Source organism: Equus caballus, chromosome 10 (assembly GCF_041296265.1).
Source record: "Equus caballus isolate H_3958 breed thoroughbred chromosome 10, TB-T2T, whole genome shotgun sequence".
In the NCBI taxonomy this organism is placed as follows: Eukaryota; Metazoa; Chordata; class Mammalia; order Perissodactyla; family Equidae; genus Equus; species Equus caballus.
Window position 1 is genome coordinate 45,080,933 of NC_091693.1, and position 17,021 is coordinate 45,097,953.

The 17,021-nt window shown below is 47.8% G+C and overlaps 1 protein-coding gene across 7 annotated transcripts in view; it reads left to right on the forward strand.

Moving 5' to 3' along the window:
• The first annotated feature begins 6,718 nt into the window (after positions 1-6,718).
• Positions 6,719-17,021, forward strand: part of MRAP2 (melanocortin 2 receptor accessory protein 2) — a 45,135-nt gene continuing 34,832 nt past the window's right edge. The window contains exons 1-3 of one of the 7 annotated variants that reach the window (XM_070225270.1): positions 8,514-8,654; positions 9,277-9,493; positions 10,094-10,181. In XM_070225270.1, the coding sequence (XP_070081371.1) occupies positions 10,177-10,181 (5 nt within the window). In that variant the 5' untranslated portion in view covers positions 8,514-8,654; positions 9,277-9,493; positions 10,094-10,176. Of the gene's footprint in view, positions 6,845-8,280; positions 8,655-8,675; positions 9,494-10,093; positions 10,182-17,021 lie in introns of those variants that run through there. The other 6 variants (XM_023650754.2, XM_070225269.1, XM_070225271.1 and 3 more) reach the window with 6 other exon arrangements.

Consider the following 17,021-nt stretch of genomic DNA (forward strand, 5'->3'; position numbering starts at 1 on the left):
CGGGAGAGCTCTCCAGGCCACTTGGCAGCAGCTCCCCTCGCTCAGCTGAACCCTGCCTGCACCTGAGGACACAGACAATTCTCCCCCAGCCCCTCCACCTTCAAATATTTAAAGATGGTTGTCATCTCTCCCGGCCCTCAGATTTCTCATGTCCGAGCTGAGTTGAGTGATTTCTCATTTATAAATTCAGGGTGCTTAATAACTTTATTTCTTAACGAATTTAGAATTTTTAAACAAAAACTTTCACTAGTATATGTCTGCTGGTACCCACAGCAGGCTATTGCGAAGATGGACATTGCTGGCACCATCTATTGGTGGACATCTAAAAAATGTGTGCAAATATAAAATGAATATTAAAGTACAGAGAGAATAACTGCTGTGAGTTTTGTCACATCTGACGTTATAGAAGATAAATGCAAATATCTTTGGAGCAGAACTCATAGTAGGAAAAGCTGGAATCTACCTGTGTCTATCAATAATGAGACAGTTAAATTGTGGCACCTACTCAATGAAATATTATAGCTATTAAAAGATAATGCTTATAAAGATTACATAATAAAAATAGAAAAATTAAAAATGCTTACAATATAACAAGATTTAGTGAAAAAATCAATACACAAATGTATAGGTACCACATGATTACTTTGTAAACAGCCATGTTTTACAAGTCTTAAAGTCTTAATGCAAAATACTATCATTGGTAGTTTTGTGGTAGTGAAGTTATAAGATGATTTTCTTTTCTTCTTTTCAGTTTTCTACAAAGTGCTGATGCTACTGTTAAAATAATAAAAATTTAGGAGCCAGTCCCGTGGTATAGTGGTTAAGTTTGTATGCTCTGCTTTGGTGGCCCAGATTCACGAGTTCAGATCCCAGGCACAGACCTACACCACTCATCAAGCCATGCTGTGGCGGCATCCCACATAAAATACATAAAATAGACGAAGATTGGCACAGATGTTAGCTCAGGGCAAATCTTCCTCAAGCAAAAAGATAAATAAAATAATAAAAATTTAAATTCTTTTACATTTATTTCAACATTTCTTTCTGAGATTTTATACACTAACACACATACGTAGATACACACATATCTCCCCCTCCTCTTCCTCATTATTTTTCGTCTTCTTCACATTGAGTCAGTTTCTATAAAATAGAGACATGCCCTTCAGTGGAGCCAGAAATATTAAGAAGAGTATTAGTGATAATGTGAGGAGAGGCAGAACATGCTGAATGCTTTCAGCATGTAGAGGCATATTCCTGTCTTGTTTAGCCTTAGTTTCCTTATCTGTGAATTGGAGATAGCATAATAACAGCAGCTATTTCATAGGACTGTCGTGAGGATTAAACGTGTTGTCTACAAACCACTTGGCATGGCGTGGAGTCAGTGCCCTGAGTATTATTGGCTTCTACTCTGGGATGATTGTAAAATTGCAATGGACTGAAATTGTGTATGTGTGTGTGTGCATAAAATTGTGAGTCATCAAGGAAGGCTGGAGGGGAAGGGAGCCGGGGGGAATAGTACTGTGGCTGAGAGGTACTGTCAGCCTCCCTACCAGGGGCCAGACTACCTGATATTCCTGGGAGATGAGGGAGAGACAAGGAGGGTATGGAATACACTGGACAGGTCTGGACCAGCAGTGCTCAGGAGCCTGCAGGAATTCAGTGAAGGCAGGTGGCGGCAGGCTCCCATTTAAGCCATGGCATTTTGGGGACTGCATCTGAGTCAGTTTGTGTTCTATGATGGCAAGGATACTCTAGTTTGGTCATGAACTGAAACCAGAGAATGAAATCCTTCATGTAAAGAAGGTGAGAGCAAAATTCCCCTGAGGCAAAGGGACCAGGAAAAGAAAAGGGGACTCGATGGGAAATGAAGCCATGCAGGGTTGCGAGACATCATCCTGCCCTCACTGGTAGGGTTGCCATGCAGGGAGCTAGGCATGAGGAGAGAGGCTTGAATGTGCATGGGATACCCACGTGGCTGTAACCTCCAATATCAGAGCTGGAGTCAATGTGTTTTTCAATTTTGGAATAATCCCTGCCTGCCTGATTTTGGCTGTGATACAGTCTAAGGAATAATAAGGAGCAAGGAGCCAGGACAAGCCAGTCTCTTCTTTCCATTTGCTGTCAGAGTCGCTGAGCCCAGAGCCAATAAACTGAAGCCCCTCGTTATTGTGAGATAATAAACAAATAAGAAGCCACCAGAAATTCACTCCAAAATGCACAAATCTGATTTTGAAGAAAAGAAATATTTGAGTGTCAGAGCCTTAGGGCTGTAAGTTATCACCGCGAGGCTGTAGTTTCTCCCTGGTACACTGTGTCTCTCTCTGGCGGTGTAAAATATATTCGAGTTGACATTTCAGAGTGACTCGCAGCTCCATCTTCCTGATTAAATGCCAAACATGAACTAAAACACATTAGATGTTTTGTCTGCCTGGTGCCACGCTCTGTGGGTGGAAGTCTGTGCAGCACTGTCGGAGGAGCAATAGGATGGACAGCAAGGGGGAAGCTCCAGGCGAATGCTTGCACGTTGGAAGGGAAGGAATGGGATGGATCTCGTGAGGAGGGGCCCTGTGCGTGCACGTGCATGAGTGTGGCCTTCCCTGGTGTGCGTTTGCTCCATGGAATAGAAGGGAACAGCTGGCGAGGGAGAGCAGTTTACATATACTCAGGAAAAATTCTGCTAATTTGAAAAGAGCAACAGTAAAAAGCCAAGGCACTGAAATCCAGTTTCTGCAAAGAGTGAGAAAGAAAAAGGTGACAATTCTCATACCCGCTAGGAAGACAGGGAGGGCTGCTGCCGTTAATGACGTGCGAGAGCTTCACCACTAGAGCATGACCAGCTGCGCCTGCGCTCCTCACCTCTTCGAAGCCTCGGGATTTCTGAACACCCACCTCCTATTTATTTTCTGAAACTTATCTGAACAGTAGGATGATTGAAGTGAGCTGTGCTTTCTGCTCTTGGATGACTTTCGTAGTGGAGTGCCTGTGTCCCTGTGTGTGTGTGTGTGTGTGTGCGTGTGATTTTTGCCTTCGATTTGGATTGATGATAGATTATCCTATTCTTTGAAGAAAACAATCGCGCTGGAGAAGTAACTCTGTTGTGCTACACATTTTAACATCTGAAAACAACGTCCATTTTTCTTTCTCATCATTTTCTCCAGTTGCTGCTTGCCTCCTTGTTGAGCTCACTGAAACACTGCCAAGTGTTCCTCACCCAGGCACATTAGCTATCAGGGATGCGTCCTTCTCTCAGACGGATCTGGATTTTACTGCTTCCTGCTGGGCCCCCTGGTATGGGTCCTAATCAACAGGAAAATAAATGAAGCTGTCCAGGTCTTGGGCCAACACCGAGCCCCTGACTTCCAGATGCTGAAAGCTGCCAGCAGGCCCCTTGCCAGCAGGCCGTCCCAGAGCTCACATCCCTTATTTACTCTCTGCTCCCTTCTCCCTGTCTTCTCTCTGCCTCTGCCGCAGATTTTCCTGACACCTTCAGGTTTGTCGCCCAGTTCATTCTGTTTCCAAACCTTTCTTTATTACTCAGACACTTGGGAACACCCTTGCTATGTTTCATTGTTTTTTTTAATCTCTTTCCATGAGCAATTTCTAATCTAGATGATGTCATCTTGAACAGTAGGAAGGGAATATCTCATGTTTTCTTCTGTCTGCATCCTCCCCTTCTCTAAAGTTCCCCATCCCTGGTAGGGTCCAGGATAAAGCAAAGTACTCACCATTGAATGGATAAATGATTGAATTTCCCAAAGGATGATTCAGACAGTTTTTTTTTTCTTTGCCTGCAGCAGTTATCTTGATTTATTTCCTTGCTCTATTCTCTTGTATCTTATTTCATCAATTATTTCCTGTCTCAACTCTGTCTTCAACTTCTCTTGTTTCTGGGTGCTTGATCTCAATCAATAAGCATGTTTCAGTCTCTTTCATCTGAAATAAATGAATAAACACAAAACAAAACAAACACAACCTTTCCCTTCACTCTGCATCCCATTCATTTACTCAGCATTTGTGACTGTGCCTACTATGTCCAGGGACCACGGCTGGTGCTGGTGGAGACAGAACAGTTGCTGCTGTCATGGAGGTAGCAAGGTGACTCAGACAGTAAATAGACAAATGAGAAGGGCTCCACTGCAGCTCTATTGTTCAAGGCTGGGCCCTTAGTGCCTCTGTTAGAAACCCTTCTGTCAGCTCTTCCTGTAGGCGCATGCAGCCTTGGCGACAGAGTGTGGGCTGGATCTCAGTCTCCTGGTCTCCCGGGTCTTCATAAGCTTGCACGAAGGTCCTCAGCAGGCCCACCCACTTCCCCCTCCCCAGCCTCCTTAGAGGAGTAGCTTGTAATTGCTGTCCTTTCTCCTTAACTAGCAGCCATCTGGCCTCAGTTCCCACCATGGGACCTGCATGCAAAGGCCCATGGGCTTCCGTTCTTAATCACATGACCTGGGGCCTTAGACACTACTGCGCGTTTCTCCATCAAATTCCACCTTCTCTTGTTCACCCCCTATTTCACTAGTTGCCCTTTCTCTGTCTTCCTTCCGTATTTGTGTTCTGAGCTTCTGATACCAGTCCTCTTCTCTTCTCTGGTCTTTTCGCTCCATGTTCCAAGGGAGCAATCTCACCCATTCCCACAGCCTCAACCACATCTATCCACTGACGCATCCCACGTCATCTTCAGATCGCCACTCCCATGTTCCCAAGACCTGGCTTCATGGGCATGTGACCAGTGCAGTGGCACAGGACTCCACACTTAGGAGGGCCCTCATTTGAGATTTGATGCTCTGTGGCCACCATATTGAAATTCTTCAAAATTTTAACTTTGAATTTTGAATTTGTGTTTTGTAAATCTACTAGTCTTCTAGGGCTGCCATAACAAAATATCGCAGACTGGAATGCTTAAACAACAGAAATGCATTTTCTCAAGGTGTGGAGACTGGAAGTCCAAGGTCAGGGTGTCAGCAGGGTTGGTCTCCTCTGAGGCTGTGAGCGAGGCATCTGTTCCAGGCCTCTCTCCTTGGCTTGCTGATGGCTGCCCGCTTGCTGCCTCTTCACAAGGTCATTCCTGTGTGCCCAGGTACCCCTGACGTCTGTCTGTGTGTCCTTGTCTCCTCTTCATATAAGGACACTAGTCATATTGAATTAGGGCCCACTCGTATGACCTCATTTCACCTTAATTATCTCTTTAAAGGCCCTGTCTCCAAATACAGCCACATTCTGAGGTACTGGGGGTTAGGGCTTCATCATGGGAAACTGGCGACCACAATTCTGCCCATAACAGCAAGTGAAGTCTGGTGGGGCAATGCAGCATGCACTGAGGGCTGAGTCTTGGCTCACTATGGTCCTGCCTTCTGCTGCCTCCCTGAGACATGTTCTCAGCTGCCAGCTCCCTGCCTCCTGGCCTGCCGGCTACCCAGCTATGCCCTCCCTTTGCCCCTAGAGGGGACCTGGGTTGGGGAGCTGGGCCAGTCAGGATCCAGCCATCCTTGCCTAGGGCCAGCAGCACCCCTGCACATTTGGAGGTGATTTGGCAGGGGCGAGCCCCACACCCACTCTGGGTATCCAGTGCATCCTGGCTGATGTTGCAATCCCTTGGGGGTGTCCATGGACTGGGCAGCAGGCTGTGATAAGGGAAACTGACTCCCTCACCTCCCAGCCCAGATCAGTCAGCCGCTTTGAGAGTTTGACTGAAGCTATCAAACCTCTCCTGTGAAAAGTTCACGTACACAGGCATCCACGATTTTAGACACTTTCAGGGTGTAATCGACTCTAGGAAGCTAACCTATGGGCCCCATGTGGTTTGGCTCTGCTTACCTTCCCAGCCTCATCTCAAAACTGCTCCCGCCATGCTGCAGCCCTCCTGAAGTATCGCAACCATTGTCTGAATGCATTGTTTCCTTCCATGCTTCCATATTTTTGCATATGCCTGCCGTATGCTTTTCTTCATTATCATTCTAAGAAACTACTATATGTCCTCCAAAATTAAGGTTACATTCTGTCTTCTCAGTGAATCCTTATTGTCCTCACCTAGGGTAAAAAAAGTGTTCCTCTAGGGCCTCTATGCATCTCTTTCATAAGATTTATAATGCTAACATCTGATTTTTCCTAACTTGTCTGTCGATTCTACTAGATTGCAAGCAGTTTTAAGGACAATAACTGTGTTTTAATCATTGCTATTTTCACAGTGCCTGGTGCAGAGCTAGCACAGTAAATATAAATGTTTGTTGAATGCTCAGATGAACGCACGCATGAATGAATGAGTGAGTGAGGAGCGGATGAGGTTGTAGCGAAGAGCGCGCACTTTGAAGTCAGACAGTCCTGGGTTTAAATCTTGGCTCTCTGAATGACTAGTGTTGTGACCTTGGGGAAATTATTCTTAAATCTCTGTTTTCCAATTTCAGAATGGGGCAAACAGAATTTACTCCAAGTAAACTGTAGTCAATTTATACTGACAAACAGCAGCTATAGCTATGTATAACTAAGTCTGATCACTAAATTTCTGTGAGCTTGAAAGGTATTTGGGAATGAAAAAACAAAATTAAAGGACAATGAAGCTGTGTTCTTATCGATTTATTTATTAACAACGACAACAGCAGAAACTCGTAAAATGTGCACAGCTTGCAAGGCAGTATGCTAGGACCTGCGGAGGAATTAAATAGAATGCAGCCTACGGAGGAGCTAAGCAGGCTTACAGAGGCAGAGGAGGAGCCCGTGCTAAAGTTAAACTCTAAAATGACAGGTGGCATAAGAGAGATATCAGATTTTAGAATAAGAGCTCATTTGAGGCTGGGGCAGTGAGGAAGGTTTCCTGGAAGAAGTGGCATTTGAGATGGACCTTGAAGGAAAGGTAGGAGGACATTGCTGGTACGGGGGAGGGAAGAAGGGAGCGGATGCAGCCGTGGGGAGGCAGAGTTACCTAGGAGAGAAATGGGAGCTCTGCCATCCTGTTGATGACGTTGCTCCCACTGGATGCTGCAGTTTCAGCCTCTGAAACTGACAGTTGGCGGCCTTTTCTATACAGTACAATGTGGCCTGTTCTCTGACTCATGAACCATTGGCACTCTGCCCAAAAGATAGGATTCTGACAGCCAAGGCAGAGACTGGCCTCTTTATACTGTTGCCTCCCTGCAGCAGCAGTTCTGTCTCTCTCTCTGACTGGTTTCTCCTCGCCCTGCCAACATGCGGTACAGGCTCTACTGCACAGGGGGTGATGGATGGCATCCTCATGGACGGGAATGTGCAACGGGAATCAATGCGGAGAATGAGAGGACGACCGAGTCTCATCACAGATGGTCAGATTCTGTCATTTAGAATTAAACTGCCTGTGGATGAGGCTGAGGAATGTACACACCGTTGAAAAGATGGTTTGCAAAATATTTCACTTTACATGTAACGATGAACTAGCTTTAAATAAAAAAAATCAATGAATCAGATGTCGTTTCCAGGAATCCTTTTCTGGCACCAGGAGATTGAGTTAATCACACCACCAGCAGCCTGCGTGTCTTCTACTGTTGCCGCATTTCCCTCACTGCAGGACAGTGGCGGCTAAGCAAGGGCTTTGGGGTGCCAGCTCCCTGAGCTTGAAGGCAGGCTCCTCCCTTCACCAATATATGACCTTGGACAATTCATTTAACACCTCTAAGCTACAGTGTCCTCCTCTGGAAAATGGAAATGGTAATAATACTGCCTAATTTGGTGCCTGTGAGTAGTAAAAGAAATGACGCATAAAATAAAGCACATCTCAGTGTGGGGAACCAGCAAGTGCCTTTTCCCCAGGTACCAGCATGATGTACTCTCTCATCCTCAGTTCTTTACTCAAAAGCCATCTGCACGGTGGGGCCATCTCCCACCACCTGATTTAAAATGGCACCCCCACCCTCAGCATGCTCTGTCCTCTTCCTGACTTACTTTTTCTCTACAGCGCCTATCGCCGTGGCATAGCTACATATTTTACCTCTTGGTTACGTATATTGCCCGTCTCTGGAATGTAAGTTCCAGGAGGCTGTGTGCGCAGCGCCGGATCAGCGTCGGGCCTGGAATAAGGACTCAAATATTTACCGGAAGGGAGTAGTGAGCCCCCTCGGCTAACTTGAAACCACTCCTGGCCCGGTCCTAGTCCCTCCTTTTGGGACCCTGTTCGGGGGACATTTGACTGTCCATTGGCACCTGTACAAGGGGATAGGAGGAGGAACTAAATTGAGGTGATAACTGAAGTAGCACATGATGGAGCACGCTGGCCTTATTGAACTTGAACCCAAGGCTGAGGATTTTTCATACATCTTGGTCATGCTGCCCCATTCCCTCCCGCTCAGCTCCGGAGCTCCTGTCACCAAAGTTGGACTGAGGGACCCACTGTAGAGCCCGGGAGGGCAGAGAATTCTCTCCGACTCCCTTTCCCTTTGCTCACGGCGGGCTCCTCTCCAGATGGAGCCAGGCCCGCGGGAGCAGGAGGGGGCTCGGCCAAGCTCGCCGCCTCCTCCCGCCTCGGCGCCCCCGGGCTCGGGAGGGCCCCGCGGCCGGGCGATCGGGCGGGAGCGCGCGTCCCCGCCGCACCGCGCGCAGCGCCGGGAGCCGGGAGCCGAGAGCCGGGCCGGGCGGCCGCGGAGGCAGCAGCTCACGCACCTCGGGGAGCGGCGCCCGAGGCGGGGCGGCAGCCGGTGAGCGCGGGCGGGACGGGCGGCGGGGCGCCGGGCGCCGCGCAGGGCAGGGCGCGGGGGTCGCGCGGCGCCGGGCCGGGCTTGCTCGGGTTTGGGGGCAGTTTTCAGTTTGCGTTTTTTGTTGGATGGAGCGGGAAGGGGAGAACTGAGGATCCAGGGGGCCCGGGGGAAGGGCGGGGACCCCGGGGAAGGTACCCAAGTTTAAAACCTTCCTCGCAGCCGGCCGATGTGCGCGTACCGCCAGAGCGCGTCCAGAAGGGCGGGAAGCGGCGGCGCTGGAGCTGGGGTGGGTCCCCCCTCTCGGCTGGGAGGGTCGGGTCACACCTCCGCCCGCCCGGGAGGAGACTGTCCTGCTCTGGTCCGCCCGGCACCGCTGTGCCCGCAACGAGAGAGCCCTTGCGGCGCGGGGATGCTGCCGGGCCAGGCGAAACGCAGTCCTCCGGCTCCGGGCGCGCGCCTCCTGCGGGGACCAGCGTTCTCAGAAGGATCCCTGCCCTGACAGTCGTCAATTCATTTTGTTTGCCCTGGGGAACATGCCCGCAGGCCATTTTACTGATTAGAGAGAAATAACGGTTTTGTTTCTCTCCCATGTCCATCCTTTCTGTGTAATTAATTGAGAAAGACAGAGTCGCCTCGTTAGGAACTTGTTTTGAGGCGTGGTTTCCGCCGCAGTCTAGATGACATGGGGAGTCCCGATAATACTCTGGATTTAATCTGACGACAAGGAAACGCTCGATGGTGCTCTGAAAGCGAAAGGAGCTTGGGGGAAAGTGTCTGTGCTCCTCCGGGGGAGAGAAGGGAGCTCCTGTAGAGAAATTAATTCTCATGAAAACTCGAAGGTAAGTGGTGGTACTTCCAGTTTACACGTGAAGAAAATTTAGTTGAGATATTAACTAAGTTTTCCAAGCTGAATGCCCCACTTAACACTAGTGGGGGTGGGGGCTTCTGTGAGGCTGGTGTCCCTCAGGTACGTCACATGGGGCGCATCACCAGGCATGCAGGTAGGGAAGTGGCCTGGGCCTGCAAGGATAAGGTCCAGACGGGAGAGGCCACCATGAGCTGGGGAGCCCACAACGGGGAGTTTTATTCTGATCAGGAAGAACATCCAGGGTTTATGGAAAAGGAGGTGATATTAAGAGGTGACTGGAGGAGGATGAGTTGCTCCCCGTGGATTGCTTTCTTTTCAAAATGACGTGGCCAGCCCAAACTTGGTTAAGAGGGTCTTGAAGCCTGAAACTGGGCTGGACGTTCAAAGCCCAAACGACATGCAGGCTAGAGCAGGCGAGAGAGATGAGAGCAGAGCCAGCAGACTTTTCAAACGAGGGAGATGTGAATCCTGGCCACATTCCAGAAGAAATTCTTAAAGAAGACAGCTCACAACTACCAGGAAACGATTTATAAGACAATTTATGCCAAACTAACTTCTTTCTCTTTTCTAGCACCCTCCTGGGCTGGAGATTGGGGCATGCCATATCCATTGTTTTTCAAATGTGGGTTATGACTCATTAGGGGAAAGATATCAATGTGGTGAGTTGCACCAGCATTTTGTAAAACATGAAATTCAATAGAAGGGGAGAGAAAACATTCGAGTGCATTGTATGTGCAAGGGTAACTATTGTTTTGTGACCTGTGTGTGTTGTTTTTCCTGCGACCTCTGGGTGGATGTGCAGACCTATTGTGGCCGTCCCTAGGCTAACTCCACTCTGCTCACAATGGGGGTCATTTTTTATCTTGCAATTTATATTATCAGCACATTCTGGAAAATGTAGCCTTCCCCCCCCCCCCCCGCCATGTTTCTAGGCCACAGATGCTGAAGTATTTTGCCAATCGAAATTCATCTGTGAATCCTTTATTGTTGACATTTTAATGTCTTCCGTGTGACAGTACCTGACTAGGTGCCTTCCACTGCACAGTCTCCTTTAGTCCTCACAGCTGGGTGGCTGTCATTGTTTAGGTTTTACAAATGGAAGTTCCCAAAGCTAGGGACCTACAAACATTTCAGTCACTGACCACCTCCTCCCCCATCATGGCCAGTCTACAGTGTGTCCTGCCTGTGCAGAGGCATTATACAAAGTCTCATGCTGTCCCTAAGGAGAAGATGGGGGGAGAGTGGACATACAAGGTCTGTCCCCGCCCCTGCACCTCCGTGGGTCGTTCATCAGGAGAAAGACATGGAAGGGACATTTATCAGAGTTGTGGCAACTACAGGTCTGGGAGAATACTCTTTGAGGCCCCTTTTATGTCTGGACAAGAGATAATAATACTGAATGTTGAGCTCACAGTAGGGTTGAAGGTCTAGTTCTGCATTTAGCTTCAGAGAGTCAATTAAAGGTGTAAAGGCTGGGGGGTCCCCGCTGAGCAGCAGTTCATGTGAAAGGAAAAGCCTGGGGGTTTCCATGGCCCACCGCGCCCTGAAGGAGCCGTAGTGTGAAGCAGCCATTCAATAGCAAACTTGGGTTGCCTTTTTTCACAGACATATGTATGGTGCTTACCATGTGCCAGGCATACTTAGGAGTGCTTCACAATTTTATCTCAATCCCTATAACAACCCAGTGAAGTAGTGAAGGCACACGGGGTTAAGTACTCTGTCCAAGGTTATGTAGCCAGTAAGTAGAACTGGGATTAGAACCTGGGCCCTTAACCACTGCCGTCTGCCCCCACCCTGTGGCGTTTCCATCACAGGAGCCCAGGGTCCACTGTACTCAGCCTCAAGTCTGGCGGCCCCTGTATAGAGGACAAGGCCCAACTTCAGGGTATCCAGAGGGAGGTGACCTGGCTGAGGAGAGTCTGAACACCCGACCATGTGAGGAGCAATGAGGGTTTAACCGCGGCCGGTAAGGAGGCCAGTCCTGAGATGTCTGAGGAAGAGGAAGTAGGTTTGTTCCTGGTGGCAGGTCAAGCCAGTGCTGGGTGACCTCCCGTCAGGATTGGGGAGAAGATTCCCCACCGGGTGAGGGATCTGTTGAATTTATTTCCCTGAGTGCCCCTGTCAATGCTCAAATTCCTCAATTTTATTAGATATATGAGTAAAAATAATTGGAAATTAATCATCTGTCGTGAGCATTTATGTGTGTGTATGTGTAAATAGGGCACTAAATTTACTGAGGCACACATTCAAGTTATGTGAAATTCCACAGGAAGGTGCTAGACTACCAGGTAGAAATTTCAAGGGAGATATTTGAGAACTTTTCCATAACTCACAAACCCCACTGGCCCCTTCAAGAATATGAGGATTGAGAGGGGAGGTTTTATTAGAGAGGTTTCTTCGGCGAGGTCTGTCATCAATTCCTTCATCCTGAGGCTAGTGAGGGGGCTTTCATGGGACCACTCGGTGAGCTGTACATGTGTTTCCTGCATTTGCGGCTCACGTGGTGGCCGGGGCAACAGCATCACCTGCCTTCCCAGAGTTCGTCGGGGCAAAGGATGCCTGAGGATTTCCTGGGGACCAGTGGGGCCACGTGGGAGAGAGGGCTGGCCTGGAGCTGCTCTAAGTTCAGCCCAGCAGCTAGAGTTTCCAGAAATTCAGAGGCTAAGGTAGGAGTGAGCAGTCAGATGAGGGAGAATGAGTGTCACGGAAGCACCCACAAGGAGAGTGTTTGAAGATAGTCAATACTGTCTCGCCCTCGTCCTCCTGCTTTGATCTTGGAGAGGTGAGAAACTGACCAGCGGCTGGGCATGAGGTGGAGGAGGAGAAAAGAGGCCAACCATCCCCAAGTCCGTGCAGGAGACCAGCTCACGGCAGGGGCCGGCTGGGATGGGGCGACAGATTTGATGGTGTAACTAGGTTGGAGTTTCTTTATTTCCAGGCTGGGCATTTTAATTCTTTAGGGACTTTGAAATGGTTACTTCAGCAGAAAAGCCATGGGATCTGCTCAGGTGTTCGTCTGAGGCCAGGGAAGATGGCCTCACTGGATGCATTTTAAGAGGCAGTGGACGAGAAAAATAAGATTGGCATTTGACGGAGTCCCCCAGTTGTGCTGGCTCAGGACATGGGTTATATGTGCTTGGGTTGAAATATTCCAGATTAGCAGCCTGCTTGCTTGATGTTACACATACTTCAGGCAAAGGAAGACTCGGGGGTAGCAGCATTTAGAAAAGGAAAGAAAATGTTTACTTGCCCCGAGTCCAAGGGCGTTGGGCTTCAGAAGACTGGCTCATCAGATGAACATGTAATAAATACTTGCAGGGAAACACCCCATAAAGTGACCAGAGTTCTCAAGTGTACGTTAGTCCGTTGTTCATAGTGGAGAACGGCTTTCTCACACGGTTGTCATATTCCCCAAAGCCATGACTTATCTTCAGACATCCACTAGCAAAGAGGGAAAAAACTGATCTTTTCTTAGGGAGGCCAGGCTTATGAGATGTGTTCAAGGTTTTGTTATTTTGGGGACCAACTTCAGGGCAGAGTGGCCATGTTGTTTCTGGCTTATTTCAGAGTCAAAGTGGTTATTTTTTTTCTTGACTGGAGTATAAGCAGTGCATGGTCCCATTGGAAAGAGAGAAGAATACATCTTTGCTTCTCCCTCCGCGCAAATGTGATTCTTTTTAATCCGTGATGGTGCTGCTGAGGTGGGAAGGTAGAAAGTGGAAGGTGAGAATCTCTTTATGAGATGCTAAAATTGTGGAGGTTAAAGTCTGGGTTTAATTGTTGCTCAAGTCTGTGGCATTTTTGCCTGACTAGAGAACATTAGTAAATTTTATAACCCTTTAAGTGAAAATAATTTACAAACTTCAAATTCTTATTCTCTTCAGAGGTGTGTTTGTCATTCATTTTCCTCATCCCTGGTGACAGCAAAAACAGCTAACGCCGAAGGTGGGCGGCCCAGGGAGCTGCTTCTGACCGGTTGGCTCCGAAGTTGCCTGGTTGATCAAGAAGGAAAATTAGGGGATGAATGAGGATATGTGGTTGTAAACATCACCTGTTTTTCTCCAAACCTTCGCGTGAATCGTCCCAGAAAATATAATTCTATCTTGCGTAAAAAAAAAAAAAAAAAAGGAAAGAAACTAAAGATGAAGATCTCAAGTTCCAGAAACTCTATCATGTAAACCTACTATATTCCTACCAGTTCCTCTTTAAAATTTCCCCTAGTTTACCTCGGTCAGAGAGGAGAGTTAACCCATAGCTGTGGGAGACCAAAGCAGAGGCCACGGCTGCCAGAAGCAAGTATATGTTTATCTTGACCATTCGTTTAATATTTGCAGTTTACTCTGTACCAGATCTGTAGTTATTTGATATAAAAAAAGTAAATCCTCCAGGTCTTTTCTTACAATTGCTGCTCCAGGAAGATGAGCCAGGTGGGCCCAAGACTTTGGTGGCTATTTGGCCTCGTCAGTCCTAGGCAAGCACAGGGGGGACCTACTTTCTGCCCCTCGCTTTACAAGGCCCCCTCTGGCTCTCTTCTGGCCGGGCCCTCCCTGCATGTTGAGGAGGCCCCGGGGTGCCTGGAGCCTTAGCTGCCCTCCTCCACGGAGCTCTCGTTTGCTTGTGATCAGGGACTGTCCTAAGGTGGCAGTGGGTGGGCTAGGCGGAGGAACTAGAAGCCACACACCCTGGTTTAAGAAATCCAGACCTGAGAGGACAAGATGATCATTAGAAAGTGCAGCTTTCCCGCAGCTCTGTCTCGAGCTCTTAAATAAACCGCTGTGTTAGTTTAAATTTCCTTTTCTGTGGAACAGAGATTGAAATACCCCGTCCTTCTCCTTGCTTGTTTGTGAAAAGAATGGTTCGGCTCAGGGCTGTAAAGAATGGTGTGTGCTACCCGAGACAGATACCAGGAGCAATAAATACAAAGCAGGCTCGTTTGCCAAATCATCCTCAAGGTGTTTTAAGAAAGGCCAGTCTCTTTCTCCTTAGTCTCACTGTGCCCAGTGTTTCAACACTCCACTAATTAAAATGGACAGGGCGTTGTTTTCCTAGTACCGTTAAAATGGAAATTCACCGGGCGGTGAGTTGATGTTTTCTAACAGCAGCTGGATGAATCAGTGTGAGGGTCCAGTGAGAGGCAGTCTGATCCTTAGGGAGTCTGGTTTGTGCTGTCTTCTTATTCAAATGAGAGATTCCAGTGATCAGGCGATGGGATTTGAGAAAAAAGAGAAAGTCCTCGTGGGCTGAAATCGCTGGACAGGACTCCGTGGGGGAGGTGGTAACTGAGCTCTGCTCGCAGAGGTAGGCAGGAAAGGAGAGAGAGGAATGGCAGACCGGGCTGGCAGGTGGAATGGAGCAGGCAAAGGCTCAGAGGACCATCTTTGAGGGCCTCTCCCAGGTTTCTGTGCCATTATGAGCCATCCTTTTCTTCATGACCCTGTTGCACCTGTTGTCTGTTTGTGTCATCAGGCTCTTGTTGCTCCCTAACCTGTGTGTGTGTGTGTGTGTGTGTGTGTGTGTGTGTGTGTGTTTGAGAGGGTAAAGTTCAGCAGGGGAGAACATGATTCCAAATACAAGCCTGAATTCTTTGAGGGTACAGGCCTTGACCTTTCAGACCCCACTCAATCTCTTATAGTTGAATCACAGTGTTCGAATATCCTTGTTGGGCTGAATTGACTCATACTAATTTTAGCATGTTCAAAACTAGTGTTCTTCCTCCCTGAAGGACATGTTGATAAGAACGTAATAAATCTATTTGTTGAAGATGGCGTTTGGTGGGATAGATTAATGGCATTTGGAAAATGGTTTTCTTTCCAAAAATATATTTGTGGGTTAGTGACGATAGGAGTGGTTGGTATAGTAGGTCATTTTTAATGGCCTTTCTAGGACAGTTTATTTAATTAATTCCTCAAAGAGAACACTGGTTTGTAAAAATTAATTTCAGCAGCTGAGTTAGTTTGCGAGGGCTGCCATAACAAAATACCAAAGCCGGGGTGGCTTAAACGACAGAAATGCATTTTCTCATGGTCTGGAGACTGGAAGTCGAAGGTCAGGGTGTCGGCAGGGTTGGTCTCCTCTGAGGCTGTGAGGGAGGAATCTGTTCCAGGCCTCTCTCCTTGGCTTGCAGATGGCCGTCCTCTTGCTGCCTCTTCACATGGTCGTTCCTCTGTGCACAGGTGCCCCTGAGGTCTCTCTGTGTGTCCTCGTCTCCTCTTCTTATAAGGACACTAGTCAGATTGGATTAGGGCCCACCCATATGACCTCATTTCGCCTTAATCACCTCTTTCAAGGCCCTGTCTCCAAATACAGCCACATTCTGAGGTACTGGGGGCTTGGGCTTCAATATATGCATGTTGCGGGGACACAGTTCAGCCCATAACAGCACCATATCTGTATTTCACTATAGAGATACACACACACATTGTGGATATCACTCACTCATAGGTCGGGAGTTGGAGCCAACTTGACAAGATATAAGAATAACAACAAACATACACATGCACACACACGATTTTTACAAATAGACATACACTATTGAGTTTGTGATGCAACTGGAAAGCAACCTAGTATTTATTAAGTTACAGAATCTTAGATCTGGAAGGGAATTTCACCATGTACATTTCTTTCAGTCCTTTTCCTTTGCTTTCAGAGGAGTGAATATTTAAGCCATTTCAGTGGCTAGTATGTGAAGGCAGTGGGCAGAGGTAACATAATGCAGACCTGCACGGAAGTATCTGCTTGCTGGGAATAGATTGATGTCAGGCTGCCCCTCTCCTTTCTTGGAGATTATTTCATGACTGATTGGAGGGTGTTTAATATGACCTTTTGTCTATGAAATGATAATTGTTAATGGTAGTTATTTTTTAAAATTTCCTTTACTTGGTAAAATAAAAATGTCAGCAACCCTATTTTCCAGGTCCATGAGATCTCCCTGGTCTCCAAAAAACACTCCCCAGAGACTGGAGCCAGTTCTGTGAGATTAAGGCACTTCCTCTTTGTCATTGGGAAGCAAGTGACTTTAAATGGAATCCATGAGAAGGCCCTGGAAGCTTTGGACTGATGCCTTGTAATGGACTTATGCTGAAATGAGCTGGGCTAATGACAGGGACAACGGAAGGTGGAGCTTATCCAAAGGAGAGTTTGGGACACAGTCAGTGTGTTTCCAGGACTAGTCAGGGTGAAAGGACCGTGGCTGGCACAGAACAGTATTCTTCAAGCTTCTCCCTGGCGTAGAGAAGGGTGGTTCCTCACAGCATACACAGAGTATTCTTTTTATGTGGCAAGGAATCACCACAGGGGCTGGGTCCTTGAAGACTGGCCATGAGGAAGGCCCCACGTGGGGAGGGTGCCTGCGTGTCCCAGCACCATCTTTTGTCCCGTGGGGTAGTCTTTTGCTTTGAGGAGCTCTCAATTACCCTCCACGACGCCCACTCCCCACCAAGGACATTGGTCGGGAAGTGCTGATTTTTATTATTTTTACTTTAAAAACTTTTTAGAATTAT